Here is a 14,397-nt window from a genome sequence, read left to right on the forward strand (position 1 = left end):
AGTGGCACAGCTTCCAGAATCACAGCATCTCACAAGCCACCACAATACAACAAACTGACAGACAAGTGGTGGAATTAATACGTTTGTTGCTGTTTTTAAGTGCAGTTGAGTCAATTCTGACCCATAGCAACCCTGTATTAGGTTTCCGAGGAGCAGCTGGTAAGCTTGAACCGCCAACCTTACAGTTCAAACGGCTTTGCAGTCCAGCACATTAACCCACAGCGCCTCACCAGGACTCCCCTAACTATGTTTAGTAAGTATTGAATAATACGTTTAAGCATGTAGTGTCCCAGGAGGCAGAGGCTGGCTTGGAGCACACAGATGGGCTTGGAAGGGCCCAAACCGGGTCCCCATCCTTCCCACCAGGCTGCATGCTAGACTTCACTGCACAGACTCACCTGCAGCACAGGTGGAAGACCCTCTCTGGCCTTCCTTCAGACTCTGATTTTACATGGACAATTTCACACACGGCATTTGCTTCTGCATCTATAAATTAAGGCAAAAACAAGTCAGAGCAGGTATGAAAAGAATTTGTTTGCATTATGACCCAAGCATACTCGATGCTTCACTTGAAGATGAAACCAATGGAACCTAACTGTAATCCTGGGATCCCGTAACTACAAGCTTAGTGGGCGGGAGGATCAAGAACACTTGGGACATTTCCAGTTGCTAAAATCTCCTAGATGGTCTCAAAGGACAACCATTTCATCATGTGATTGAAGAACTGACCCATTCAGCCACTTAATCAGTTTGGCTGAATTGTTTCAATTAACTGGTTAGGATTTCTGGCAACGGTTGGACTAGACAGAGACCATGGCTTCCATATAGATTTCATCAGGACAGTGGGGCAAAGATGCTAGTCTGTAGGGTGCAACCCTGAGCACCCAACACAAGTGTCCTTCCTTTGCCTGCCCTGGCCACCTAATGGGTGGCCCTCTCATTCCATTCCCAAAATAGCAAGCCAAGAAGGCGAGGAACACATAAATTCCTAGGCCTTATAAAACCTAGAAACTGTTTTATTTCAAGTTATGAATACAGTGTTTGTGAAAGGAACAATTCATTACAGATATCTGTAACGCCCACCGTGGGGCCTCAATCCTTCCTAGTGGTTCGGAACTCTGGTCACAAACCCTCATTGTGACCATAGTATTTAACCCCAACTAAGGTCTATTTAAGAAAGTTTCATATGATTTCCAAAACCAAGATACAAATCTAGAAATTCCACTTTCTGATTCTCAAACTCAGAAAGAGACTTATTGGCAGGTCCATCAAAATAAGCTTTTATCTTGATGGTTTTAAACTGGATTTAAATGAAAAATAAAGGGGAGGATGGAATGTCACAGCACAAAGACAGCTTTGTTTTAAAAATGGAAAGTCTTTATATACATTTAGTCTTCAACATGGCAAAAATTCCTCGCTGAGAAATTTGCAGTTCTATTATAGACATTGTTTTCTTGTTTGGGTAATTCACAAACCAAGATTGCAAAGTAAGAGCATGCTTGTAGTGAGACTCAAAAATGCTATTATAACTGTCTCTAGTCTGATAACATATAGAGTCCTGCAAATTCACACGTGAGTCAATTTTGCAAATCAAATCATAACTAAAAAGGCATACAGGGATGTCACAGTGGTGGCAGCTTAGAAAGAAACGTTTTCCAACCTCTTAAAAGCAAATAATCTACAAGTCTGCATTTGTGCAGCTCAGTTTTCCTACTGCAACTTGAACCACCAAAGCATTAACTGCTGTGAAGGAAAAAGCATCTAATTTAATACTAGTGAGTAACTGAAGGCTTCCAAGTATTGCAAGAACATTCTCTTCATGACACTGCTGACTAGGGTGAGCTAGTCTTATGAGAATCAGAACCAGTTTTATTACTGAGGGAGGGTGACAAGTGGAAATAAGGATGGGGAAGCAGCACAAATCAGGTACTTATTTATAACGTAATGCTCATGTTAGATCCCAGAACCATGAGACCCCGGAACCTCTCTTTACTACCTGAAAGGTACACCTGGTGTCCAAATGGGATAAGGAATTGGTGCAGCCAAGGGTTTCCATTTAACTCCCCAGAGTATGTTCCCCAGAAAGAAACTGCCGATTCCTCCTCTTAGAACTTAGCTTCAGATGCATCTGGATGGGGCCTCGGAGTCACAGAAATGCAGTAAAACCTGCAAACACTGGAACCTGTGACAGGCAGAGACCTTCCAGACAAGGAAAACTAAAAAGATTTTCCTCTAAAACGAGTCAACAGAGAAGTGTTGAGTGTGAGTCCTGTCAAGGTAGAAAACTTGCAAGACTCAAAAAAACAAGGAGTCCTATTGATTCCAGCTCTTACAGGTTCACTGTATTGCTTTCTTAGTTAATACTGTCTGTGCTGAAGTTTACTTCTCTTCTCCTGAACTCGCATTTTATCGAGTAAATTTGTCACTATTCAACCATTTCACTACTATCTGATCATAGAACTGACATGTCAAAAGCCTTCTCACTAATACCAAAGTAAAATCTTGGCAACAGTTCAGAGCAGAAAGATAAAATGCTTATTCAAGGGTGTTTCTGTGAGCATGGTACTTTTTTCTGGTCTCCCAGTTAAAGGCAAGTGAGCTTTATCTTGGCTGCATGGATATGTTCCACAACTGGAAGACATGTTCCTACTCAAATATAAGTCATTGAAACAACATGTTGTTGTTGTTAAGTGCCGTCAGGTCAGTTCTGACCCATATCAACCCTGTATAGGATTTCCAAGGAGCAGCTGGTGAGCTTGAACTGCTGACCTTTGCAGTCTGGTGCATTAACCCAGCGCACCATACCAGGAGTGCTCATATATATATCTCAGAACTAGAATCCTTGAACAAATCTGCAGACATTACAACCATCTACTTGTTCACTCATTTTCACTCATTCAAATAGTTAATAAATAGCTAGGTAAATAAAAGGGAATAGAAAGCTCAAGGGAAACAAAGTTTTAAGCATAGAAAATAAAGGATGGGAAGGTGGCTGGTTAGACCAAGCGTCTGGATTCATACGCACAGCAGAAATATATACCCAGCACATGTCAGGGTTTACCTGCACTTGCCAAAGCTCGAACCTGCAGAGCCTCAGTAGGGATCATGTGCCGAAATCGGAAGGGGTCCCAGTCCTCATAAATGGAAAGCCTGTGAGATCCTACCTGCAGGAGAGAAGAAATCAGCGGTATAAGAATAACCTGTTCTACTTCCGGATGGCTAACTTTCACCCTGGAGCCCCAGTGCTTGCCCAAAGGAATTCTACCAGTATGCTCCTTGATCCAGCATAAGTGCTCTCAGGTAATCAATATGCCGAGGGTGTACAAGTGTGCTAACCAATATAGCTAAGAGAAAGGAACAGGATAGAGGAGAAAATAGATCCAACACAAGAATGGGGAAAGGAGAAAATAGTGTCAGGATATGGACTATAGTAGACCCCAGAGCTTATTCACTGCCATGCTCCAAATGAGCCTGCCTGAAAGAAGGCAGGAGGGGGAGGGTCATCAGCCACGAAGAAAAGAAAGGAGATTATAAAAGGGTGCATGTCTGACTAAGGGGAAGCATTTTAAACAGACTAAGAATGGGAGATACTTCAAAGTATGAGGTGAAACAAGAAGTCTTACAAGTTTCTTCTTCTGCTTGGAGCCATCTTTATACACAAGGACCACGGCAGTTTTAAAGACTGGAAACAATACAAAATAAGGCAGTTAGATGCTCGGGGTTTCCCCCTCACTTCAATGGCTTGCGGAAATCAACACTACAGTTATGAAGACAGCAGCAGGATTCCAGTTAACTGACTCCCACTAGACCTTCCATTCACTCATCACACCTGTGAAAACCAGAACTCTTTTGAGGCAACATTTTCCAAGTTTAAAATAACACAGAGTCTACAGCAAGTGGAAATATCACCAGCCCCTGAAAATTCTGGTCTGAATCGTGTTTCCAATCAAAAAAAAAAAAAAAAAAACCAACAAACATAAATTGCAATCTTGACCTCCTGGATGTATTTCTGTTTGGACATAGTCTTCATTATTATGTCAGTGAGGTCTGTCTGTGTTGTGTGTGTCTAAATCCAACAACTCCTTAGTTATTAAAGAGCAGACACTTTCACATACTGGGGAAAAGAGAGGCCGTGGAAGATTGTCTGCAAGTCAAAGAACCACGTAATACCCAGGTTCCCAACAAGGAAGAAATCTATACAGCCAAGACGCTGATCTGGACTTTGATCCCCGCTCCTGAACTGTGAGAAAACTAATTTCTGTTCCTGAAAGCCCCCCCCCCCCATATGCGGTATTTGTGTTACAACAGCACCAGATAACGAAGGCAGTGCCATTTCAAAGTTCAAAGCTTCAGCTGATAAAATCCAGAAAATCTAGTTGAGTAACTAGAGAAATAATAAAATAATAAAGGTACATTTATGCAAACTAAGCTAATAGCTTTCTCTCTCTTTCTCACTCACACACACACACACACACACACACACACATTTGTTCATAGTTCAGGAAATACAACTCCATCTTTTTGACCTGAGAAAATCTTAGTTTTGGACATAAATGCAATACCACTTCCTCCAAACAGATTGAATCACAGTATAAGCTCCCTAAGAGCAGGGAATATGTCATGTTATTATAGGGGGAAGTGGGGAACTATTCCTTAAAGAAAGCCAAATGTGTAACTCTCAATGATTTCAGCTCCTCTTCTGGTGGGGGAGAAAATGGCTCATCCTTGGTTCTAGATCTCAGGCTCTCTGTCATCCTTCACACTCTGACACCCAGGCAAAGCCAGGGGCCAGTCATGTGGCAGGTGGGTACACAGAGTCTGGGTGTACCAGACCCCAAATCACAGAGGAAAAGAACATTCTGGGAATTCTCAGGATGGCTGCCCAGCTGCCAGGGCCCTCTAGAAACTAAACCAAAGCACAGAAATCCTATGTAAAAAGTAAAAACCTGTCAGAGACTGTGGCTTAGCTCCTGTGTGTGGCTATAACAAAAATACCACATGTGGATGGCTTCAGCCGATTGATTCCCTCACAGTTTAGGAAGCTAGAAGTCCAAATTCAGGAGGCCACTTTTAGAGGAAGACTGTGGGCTCTGGGAGAAGGTCTATTTCTTGGCTTTTTGGTGTTCTTCAGGTGACTTTGCATCTCTCTTCCCTCATCTCTGCTTCTAGTTTGGGTTTAATCTCCTTTGCATCTCAAAAGGCACCCTACATTAATCCTGTCTCTTACATGATAAAGACAACCCAGTCCTAAATGGAATTACAACTACAAGGCATACAGATTTGGATTTATAACATGTATTTGGGAGGGATAAATTCAATCCGCAACCCACCATACTGCCAGTGCTCCTTATCCAAAACACAAGAGAAATGCAAACAATTTTCCACTAAAATGAGCCATAAAAAAGTGTCAAAGGTGGAAAACTTGCAAGACCCAGAAAAATAATGCAGTCCTATTGATTTCAGCTAGCACCAGTTTGCTTGCATCTGTTTCATCTTCTGTCCTAGTCTGGAGTAGCCCGTCTTCCTTCTGTTGCCCTCTCCACGCAGGAAAACAAGTCTTGAAAGGCAAAGAACCAACTCCAGCTACTGGGTCTGCACTTTGCAGCCATTCACCTGCATGCCTCAGCATCTGACCCCTCAAGGTTTCCAGAGGATTGATGATGGTTCCCTTCCCTAAGGGTCACACTGGCTGAAGACATCACACCAGCTCTGCATGGATGCCTTTCCCTTCCAATGCCTTTAGAAATAGCTGGGGCCAGGGCAGCTAGGCCCCTTAAAAGTGGGTAAGTCTGCCCCTGGTGATGTGAACCTAACCTCACAAGACATGTGTCATCACTGGAACACACTTCAATGGTGCCGTTGTTATAGTTCTGTGAAAGCTAACTGGGCTGCCTCAGTTTACCTCCAGTTTGCCTCTGCCTGCCTCTCAGGTTTGTGGTACCTGGAGCAAGTCAGTCTTTCACTTAAGCTGCCCGATTCGCAAGTGTGTGTGATCTGTTGAATGTAAAACTGATGGTCTTTTCTGTGAACCTTCACCCAATTCACTAATAAAAAGTTAAACAAATCAGTACACAAAATGAACTACTGGATTGTCCCTTATCCCTCTGGGCTGTTCTTATGAAATTAGCTTTATGGTGTTTCCCAATAATCCTTTGTTGTTGTTGTTGTTGAGTGCCGTCGAGTCAGTTCCGACCCATAGCGACCCTGTACAGGGTTTCCGAGGGTGTAAATCCTTACAGGAGTAGAAAGCCTCATCTTTCTCCCGCGGAGCAGCTGGTAGTTTCGAACCACTGACCTTAAGGTTCGCAGCCCAATTCGTAACCACTACACTAATAATCCTTTAGGGGTGGCTTTTATTTCTAAACTTCCTGGCTACCTTTGCCAGTCTACAGCGTAGGCAAACTCTTCCTCCTTTCCTCTCACCTTCACCACTTCCTACCCTCCTCTCTCTTTTCCTAGGCGATGATCATCAAAATTCAGTCCACAGTGGACAACATCAACATGCAAGTTTGGCAGCAAATCAACTTCAGTTTCAGAAAAACACTGCACAATTTGTTGAGATCAAAGGTTTAAACCCAAACAAAAGACAACCACCAGTTACCACAAAAGCTGCCTGTTTCTCTGAGCAAGTCTTCCTGATTTCAAAAGATCCCAAAGGATCGGGTAGTCGGGCCTTTCTGTGCTTGAAATCACATCCAAACGTCTCCATATGTCACTTTTGTTGTTGCAGTTGTTCAGTGTCGTCAAATAGGTTTGCTAACAGAGCGACCCTGTTTAGCGTTTCCGAGTGACAACTGGTGGGCTTGAACTGCTGACCTTGTGGTTAGCAGTCTAGTTTATTCTACAGCGCCATCCTAGAATTCCACTGGGAATCTATAAACAAGCTTATTACGATGTGTGTCCTTGCTCATAATCCTGATTTTAAGTCTCCTTATGATTCCTCTGGAGTCCTGGTGTGGAATTGGAGGATAAGCACCAGACTGCTAACCGCAAAACTGGTGATTCAAACCCAGCAGCTGCTCCTTGGAAATCCTGTACTGGGTCTATTTGACTTGGAACTAACTCAACAGCACTTAATAACCACAACAAGCAGTGACGACTCTGGAGAGGATTCTGAATCTTGATATACTTGGTTCCTAACAGCCAGCCTTTGCAGTTTCCATCTTGTTAACTAGAGCCCCTACAGAGTCTCCTCTCACTGTCGTGTACTGGGGTTTCGGTGTGCAGCCTCCATTTACAACCAGGACAGGTGTCATGGGCTCACTTTCCCTCAAGTCACATATCCTGCACACTTCCTTTCCTCTTGGTAACAGCCCATGAAGCAGGAAACAGAGAAACGAGGAGAAAAAAACGACACACACGCCATCTGAGCCTGCAGGGCACTTGGCACCTTCAGCCCCAAACCTCCTAACAGGCACTTTCCTGAATCCTGTATACCACAAGTTGCCAAACTATAGCCTGCTGACCGAATCCAATCTGCCACCTATTTCATATAGCTCACCACCACAGTCCTGCTCATTGCTTTCCACACAGTCGAGGGCAGCCTCTGGCTCTTTGTGCGGCCCCTCGGATCACAAAGTTCAGAATATTTACTATGCAGGTCCTTTATAGAAAAAGCGTTTCAACCTCTACTCTCGGCTATGCAAATGACTTATTCTAAAGCTGCTTATTTCTAACTGTACGAAATCTGAACATTTCAGGGGCTGAGCCGTGAAACATTTATATGTTGAACTCTGGAACTGCTTGCTCGTCTTTAGTTCAGCATTAAAAATAGACTTGGGTCATTTCATCATTTATTTCCTACGTCCCACAAGTGAACCACCAAGAAGCTGCAAATGAAAAAGTCACAAATATAAACAACACCCCCATAAAAACTACCAACATGTTAAAATACCCCAGTACTCCATTACATCGCATTTTTAGTCTCATGCTTTCCTGCCCACTTTCTTAAGGAGCCCTAGTGATTCAGTGGGCTAAGTACTGCCCTGCTAACCACAAGGCTGATGGTTTGAACCTACCAGCTGCTCTCCAATAGAGAAAGATGAGGCTGCCTACAGCATTGGAAACCCTATGGGGTGATTCTATTCTTCCCTTAAGGTTGCGATGAGTCGGAATCGACTCCATGGCAGTAGGGTGGGGTTTTATGGTTTATGCTTCTTGGTTATTTTGTAATGAAATGACATCAACAGCGACAAGCAGTAGTTCCTTGAAATGTGAAGATATCATTAGATTTCTCCATGAAAGCTAAGTGAGCTAAAAAAGAATCCAACACATTTTTGCATTAAACTCACTGATTTCAGTATCACTCGATAACACTTTATTTAGGAATTCTTTGTTCTCAACTATGAAGGATAAAAGTACTCAGATTAAAAAGCAGACTTCTGATTACTAACCAAAGAGTTGGCAGTCCGAACCCACAAGCCTCTGCTTAGGAGAAAGATGTGGTAGGCTGCTCCTGTAAAGATTACAGTCTTAGAAACTCTATGACATCATTCTACTCTGGCATATATGGTCACTGAGTCAGAAATGAACTCTACATAAATCAGAAATGGGTTAAGCAAACCCCCCAAAATCCAGAAAATTAAAGTATGTAAGAGATGAAAAGTACTGCAGACTTCCTTCAAGCTCTGCATAGATTGAATTATGTCTCCCCAAAATATATGTTGGAGTCCTGATGTGGCGCTGTAGGGTAAACACTGGATTGGTAACCCCAAAGACGGCAGTTCAAACCTACCAGCCACTCCTCGAAAACCCTACACAGGGTCCCTGTGAGTTGGTATTGACTCCACAGCACTTAATAACAAGAGCAACAACAACATGATTCTCAGTGGTCTGACAGTTATATAATAATGTAATGTGACCCTTATGTGATGATCCTTCATGACGTGATCTGATATGAGAAACCAGGAAGAGGATTAAAGGTGAGATGCAACACCCTTACTCCTACCTCAGCCCTAACCTAAGTGGACTTTCCCTGGGATATGGAGAGAGAAGTGAGCAGAGATGACAGGGACCTGCCACCACCAAGAAAGAAGATCCAGTAGTGAAGCGCATCCTTTGGACCTGAGCTCCCTATACTGTGAAGCATCGAGATCCAGGGAAAGACTGATGTCAAGACACATGTGGGTCTCCAAAGAATGCTGGGCCTATGTGTGCTGAAAGGAATCACACCTTTGACCTCCTAAACTGTGAGAGAATAAATTTCCTTGTGAAAACCGTCCACTTACGGTAGGCCCGTTATAGCAGTACGAAGCAGAACTAAGACACGTTCCTAACCCATCAGTCTTCTAGAGGGGGTGGTCAAGGGAAACATAAACACAGAACATAGTCGGGACTGGTGATGGTTTTAGACTCAGGAACACCACCACAATGTGGCAACACAAGCATTCACACTGCAGCAAAAGCCACCTTTCCTGGATTCGGCACAATTCCTGATATGTTAGTCCTAAATTTTCCTCTCTCAAGAAAGATATTGCAGACATAGTCACATGAGGTTTCTAATTACAGCAATATCATACATCTAAACTGGCTTATTAAAAAATCAATCACTGCAACATCTCTACTTTCACTATTGTTAGTAACAAGCTGACTGAGATGCAACTCATAACCAATAGTGGCACCCCTGTGTTGTCAAAACAACTCAGCTGAGAACCTGTGTTCTAAATCATGGCATGTTACATATAACAACATACACAATGAAGAACCTCAGAAAGAGACGCAGTGGTGTCCTGATTGTTCAGTTTATTTTTCCTTGACTAGTTATTATCAACCCATTATTTTGAAATGATACTCAAAGCAACAGCAGTTTAAAAAAAAAAAAAAAAAAAATCCTTCTCTGTATGTTTATACCTGGAAGAGACTTGGGCACATCCCTGTCCTTCCCCACCACCCACATAGCAGGTTTGTCCTGTTATCTAGATTTAATTAGAAGGTTTTAATTTAATATTTGTGACAGTAGCAGGAAGACCACTTCAGATAATGTGATTAACTTTATTTTGGAATCAATAATGTCTTGGGGAAAATATGTCATTATTTTGAAAAATTAGTCATTTTACCTCTCCTCAAAACCCTTCACTGCTACATACCAAATGCTGCCAGCTCCGGCTCCTTTTTCCACTTTCCCAGCGAGGCTGGCGGGTTCAGCCAGATGACAGTGGTATGCAGAAGCAGGTCCCCCATGCTCAGATCTGCAACCTGAAAACCAGGGAAACAGAAGAATTACTGGGAAGTGCTTTAAATTGTCAGGATGTTTTAAAATTCAACATCCTGGTGTCAATTCTCTTCATAAAAATATGATCTCTAAAACATGTGGCTTTTTAAAATTAAATCCTGTGTCTGTCTACCTGAACCTCAAAAATAAAGAGCCAAAAAGAGTACAAATTGGGGCTCTGAAATTTACACATAGTATATCTGTGAAGGAGTCCCGCTGTGGCACTGTAGGATAACTACTGGATTGCAATCCACAAGATAAGCAGTTCAAATCCACCAATCGTTCCTTGGGAACCCTATACAGGGTGGCTATGAGTCAGAACCAACTGGATGGCACAGAACAACAACAATGTATCAGTGAAAACTGAGCTACAGAATTGGAGACATTTCATGTTAAGATGGAGACTGTGGCCCAAGGAGACACAAATGGTTACCAATGACAAAGATCTGCCCAGAAAACTGCAGACATTTCTATCTGTGAGTTACAACTCCGACAACCCAGGGTCTTCTGAGAAACAGTAGACTCTATTCTTTCTTCTTTTAAAATTTTTAAAAAGATTTTGTTTCACTCTGAAGGAAGCAGCATCTGAATGAGGAGTTTTAAGTGTCCTCTTTATAACTGTGTGCAATATGAGCTTGGGCACCTTCAGAGACCATGAGGTCCAAGTCACCTACACCCCGGTGGTCCAGTGCTAAACAGATGCATGCTCTTGTCCTTTTAGAGTCATGCAGACAGGATGGCTCCAGAGATTCTTGGGGAATTCCAGAGTTTGTTCTTCACAACCCTGTCTGCCTTTCTCTATGCATTCCACCGACCCATTTACTAGTTGATGTTGAGTAGAATCAAACTCATGGTAACCCCAATGTGTTTGAGAGTACAGTTCTGCTCCATAGCGTTCTCAGAGGCTGGGGCTTTGTAAGTAGATCACCAGACATTTTATCGGAAGCACCTCTGGGTGGACACAAACCTCCAACTTTTCGGTTAGCAGCTGAGCACATTAACCATTTGTATTTGGACTCCTGGTCTACTTGCAAACCTGTAAGTATATCCCAAGCTTCCCCTCACTGTAGGGACACTCCCAATAGCTTAATAATAGGAAAATCAATCACCTAATCTCTAACCTGGTCGGAGGATTCAGACATCACAACAATCAGAATCCAAAGCCCATCCCATTTGTAATCACCCCCAATTACCAGGATGTTCTCCCTCCACTTTGCCTCCCTGTGAGGCCGATCCACACACCTCTGTCTCACCTTCTACTCCCTGAGTCCACAGAAATCAACCCCAATTCTCTTTTTCTAGGGGAAGCATTTCAAGTGTTTGAAAACTTGAAGCTGAACATCTCAAGGACAAACAAGTCTAGTTGCTGTTTCTGACCTGACTGGGTTTCTACATACAGTAGCAACCTAGCAACCTAACAGCAAACAGTGCAGCTTCTCACGGCTGCTCTGAAGCCACCTGAAAGAGGACAGAGCTGGCAAGGTGGTTCCATCAGAGCAGTTACAGTGGTGTTCTTGTCCTTAACTGGGATTATGGTAACACTTTTTATTGACCTATATTATCAGAAATGAGCCCCAATGGTTGGTTTCTAACCAAAACATTGGTAGTGTGAACCCACCAGACTGAAAACGATCAATACCAGCCTGTATCAGTTCACTGATATTCTAGGCTATCAAAATGCATTCCATTTCATTTTTGACAACTTCCAATTATCCTAGATTCATACTTCATACATTCCACGTTCCATTAGATGTCTACAATGATTTCTCCTCATTTTGAGATGTTCCCCATCAGCAAACGAAGGGGCATGGCCGTATGATTTGGACCCTGGACTTGGCAGAACACAGAGTAGTGAGGTGTGTCTTCTCACCAGTTTACATATTGCCATCATGAGTGGGCTCTGACTCACGAGGACCCTGTCTATGCATGTCAGTGTAGAACTATTGCTCCATAGGATCTCCAATGGCATTAACAGTTTGCACTACCCAGACTAGCACAGACTGTACCCATTCCTCAGGACCCTTTCTCTTCTAGGTTATTTTTGAAGAACTGAAATCACCCCATCCTTTCCAATTTAAAGACCATTCTCCTCAACTAACAAGAAAGAGATTCTTTTTCCACCTTTTCCTGAGCAATTCACTGCCTTTGATTATTATACCTCTGGCCCCATTCAGGGCCTATTTTCTTTCTTATCCTCTTAAAACATATTCTTGCATTGGTCTCTTTAGCATCTTTTCCAAGTCTTGATAATTTTCTTCAGACCTTCCGATACTGATGCAGCATTTTTGTACCCTTTAATATTGGTACTTGAACAAGTATCCGTCTTTTGTACATTTCCTTTTACAAGCTTAGCTCATGGGAGAACACTCTGTACTGCACTCTAACTCTTTGTTACATGCTGGGAAGATTTCTTACTTGATTGTCAGAATTTGGTTTTAGGGGAACTTTCATTTCACTCAAGCCATATTCCCTTTTATAGTCTCTGCCTTTTGAATCACACTCATCTTTTTTTTCTATATTCTTTGCAATCTACTGCCCACAATACCTTCCAGTCTCTAGCATGGTCACTTGCTCCTAAAATCATTAAAATCTAAAAGTTAATACACCATGTATATGAAAATGTTTGTTTGTTTGTTTGTTTGTTTGTTTTGGGGGGGGGGTTCCCAGTAAAATCCACTTTTGTCAGAGAGTGTCGTCCATAAATTCCACCCCCAGTTATTAACTGCACTCAGCATCAAGTAGTTTTGAATTGTGACTATAAACGCTGTATGTTAGTGTTATCTTAGGTTTTATTAGGAGTCCTGGTATGGCGCCATAGGTTAAACACTGGACTATAAACCGCAAGGTCAGTGGTTCATACCCAACAGTTGCTCCTTGGAAACCCTAATACTGGGTTCTTTATGAGTCAAAACTGACTCGACGGCACTTAACAACAATAACAATGTGTTATTTGGTATGTTTTGGTAGGTTATTTTGGGGGGCTTGGAGTGCTAAAAAGTGTTTCCTGTATTAATTAATGGCAACTACTTTTTTGTGTATTAAAGATTTCCTAGAACACCCTACTTTGAGATAGTGGGAAAAAGCTGTAACTGGTACTGTCGCCTAGTCGATTCTGACTCGTATCGACCCTGTCTGACAGGATAGGACATCTCCCATGTGGATTCAAGACTGTAATCTTTACAGAAGCACACTGCCTCATGTTTGCCCATGGAGCAGCTGGTGGGTTGAAATGACTGACCTTTTAGTTAGTAGCTCAGCACAGAGCCAGTGTGCCACCAAGACTCCTTCTAGGTAACTGACAGACAAGTCAATTCTCTCATTGGCTTCCTCCTCTGCAATGGGAAAACGAGTCTCCCTCCTTTACAATTGATCTCACCATTCCTTTACCAAACATAAATCAGTGCTGTTTTCACTTTTCGTTTGAATATTTGCCTGGTCTCTTCATACATACCATCTGAGTAAAAGAATTTTTTTTTTTTACTAAGTGTTCATTATGACTACCTCTGTATGAGAGCCATGATTTTGCCTTTTCCTGAAAACTATCTTTTTCACAGTTAAGAAACATGTTTTCTATCATGTTGTTGTTAGGCACCATCGAGTTGGTATCCACTCACAGTGGTCCTATGCACAACAGAACAAAACACTGCCTGGGCCTGCACCAACCTCACAATCATTGCTACATTTGAGCCCATTGCTGCTGCCACTGTGCCAATCCATGTCAGTGGGGGTCTTCCTCTTTTTCTACAACCCTCCTCTTTACCAAACATGATATCCTTCTCCAGAGACTAGTCCCTCCTGATAATATCTCCAAAGTATGAGAGACAAAGTCTTACTGTTCTGGCTTCCAAGGAGCATTCTGGCTGTATTTCTTACAACACAGATCTGTTTGATTTTTTGGCAGTCCAACACCACAACTCAAATACATCAATTCCTCTACAGTCTTCCTTATTCACTGTCCAACTATCATATGCATGTGAAGCTACTGAAATTACCATGGGTTGGGTCAGGTGCACCTTAGTCCTCAAGCTGACATCTTTGCTCTTCAACACTTTACAGAGATCTTGTGCAAACACCTATTTGCTTAATTTGAGGATTAAGGTGTGCCAGATCCAAGCCATGGTATGTTTCATTGTGGATGTCAAAATAAGCCTGGATAATAACCCGTTATACCTCTGAAGATGAGGCTG

At 42.5% G+C, this 14,397-nt stretch overlaps 1 protein-coding gene across 2 annotated transcripts in view; it reads right to left on the reverse strand.

Annotated features, from left to right (window-relative positions):
• Nucleotides 1–14,397, reverse strand: part of TIAM1 (T-cell lymphoma invasion and metastasis 1) — a 180,944-nt gene that overhangs the window by 7,164 nt on the left and 159,383 nt on the right. For both annotated transcript variants that reach the window (XM_006862526.1, XM_006862525.1), the window contains 4 exons: nucleotides 10,086–10,194; nucleotides 3,624–3,682; nucleotides 3,062–3,164; nucleotides 399–486 (listed from right to left, as the gene is read on the reverse strand). In XM_006862526.1, the coding sequence (XP_006862588.1) occupies nucleotides 399–486; nucleotides 3,062–3,164; nucleotides 3,624–3,682; nucleotides 10,086–10,194 (359 nt within the window). The remainder of the gene's footprint in view (nucleotides 1–398; nucleotides 487–3,061; nucleotides 3,165–3,623; nucleotides 3,683–10,085; nucleotides 10,195–14,397) is intronic.

The sequence above is a fragment of the Chrysochloris asiatica genome, unplaced genomic scaffold, assembly GCF_000296735.1.
Source record: "Chrysochloris asiatica unplaced genomic scaffold, ChrAsi1.0 scaffold00049, whole genome shotgun sequence".
Taxonomy (NCBI): Eukaryota; Metazoa; Chordata; class Mammalia; order Afrosoricida; family Chrysochloridae; genus Chrysochloris; species Chrysochloris asiatica.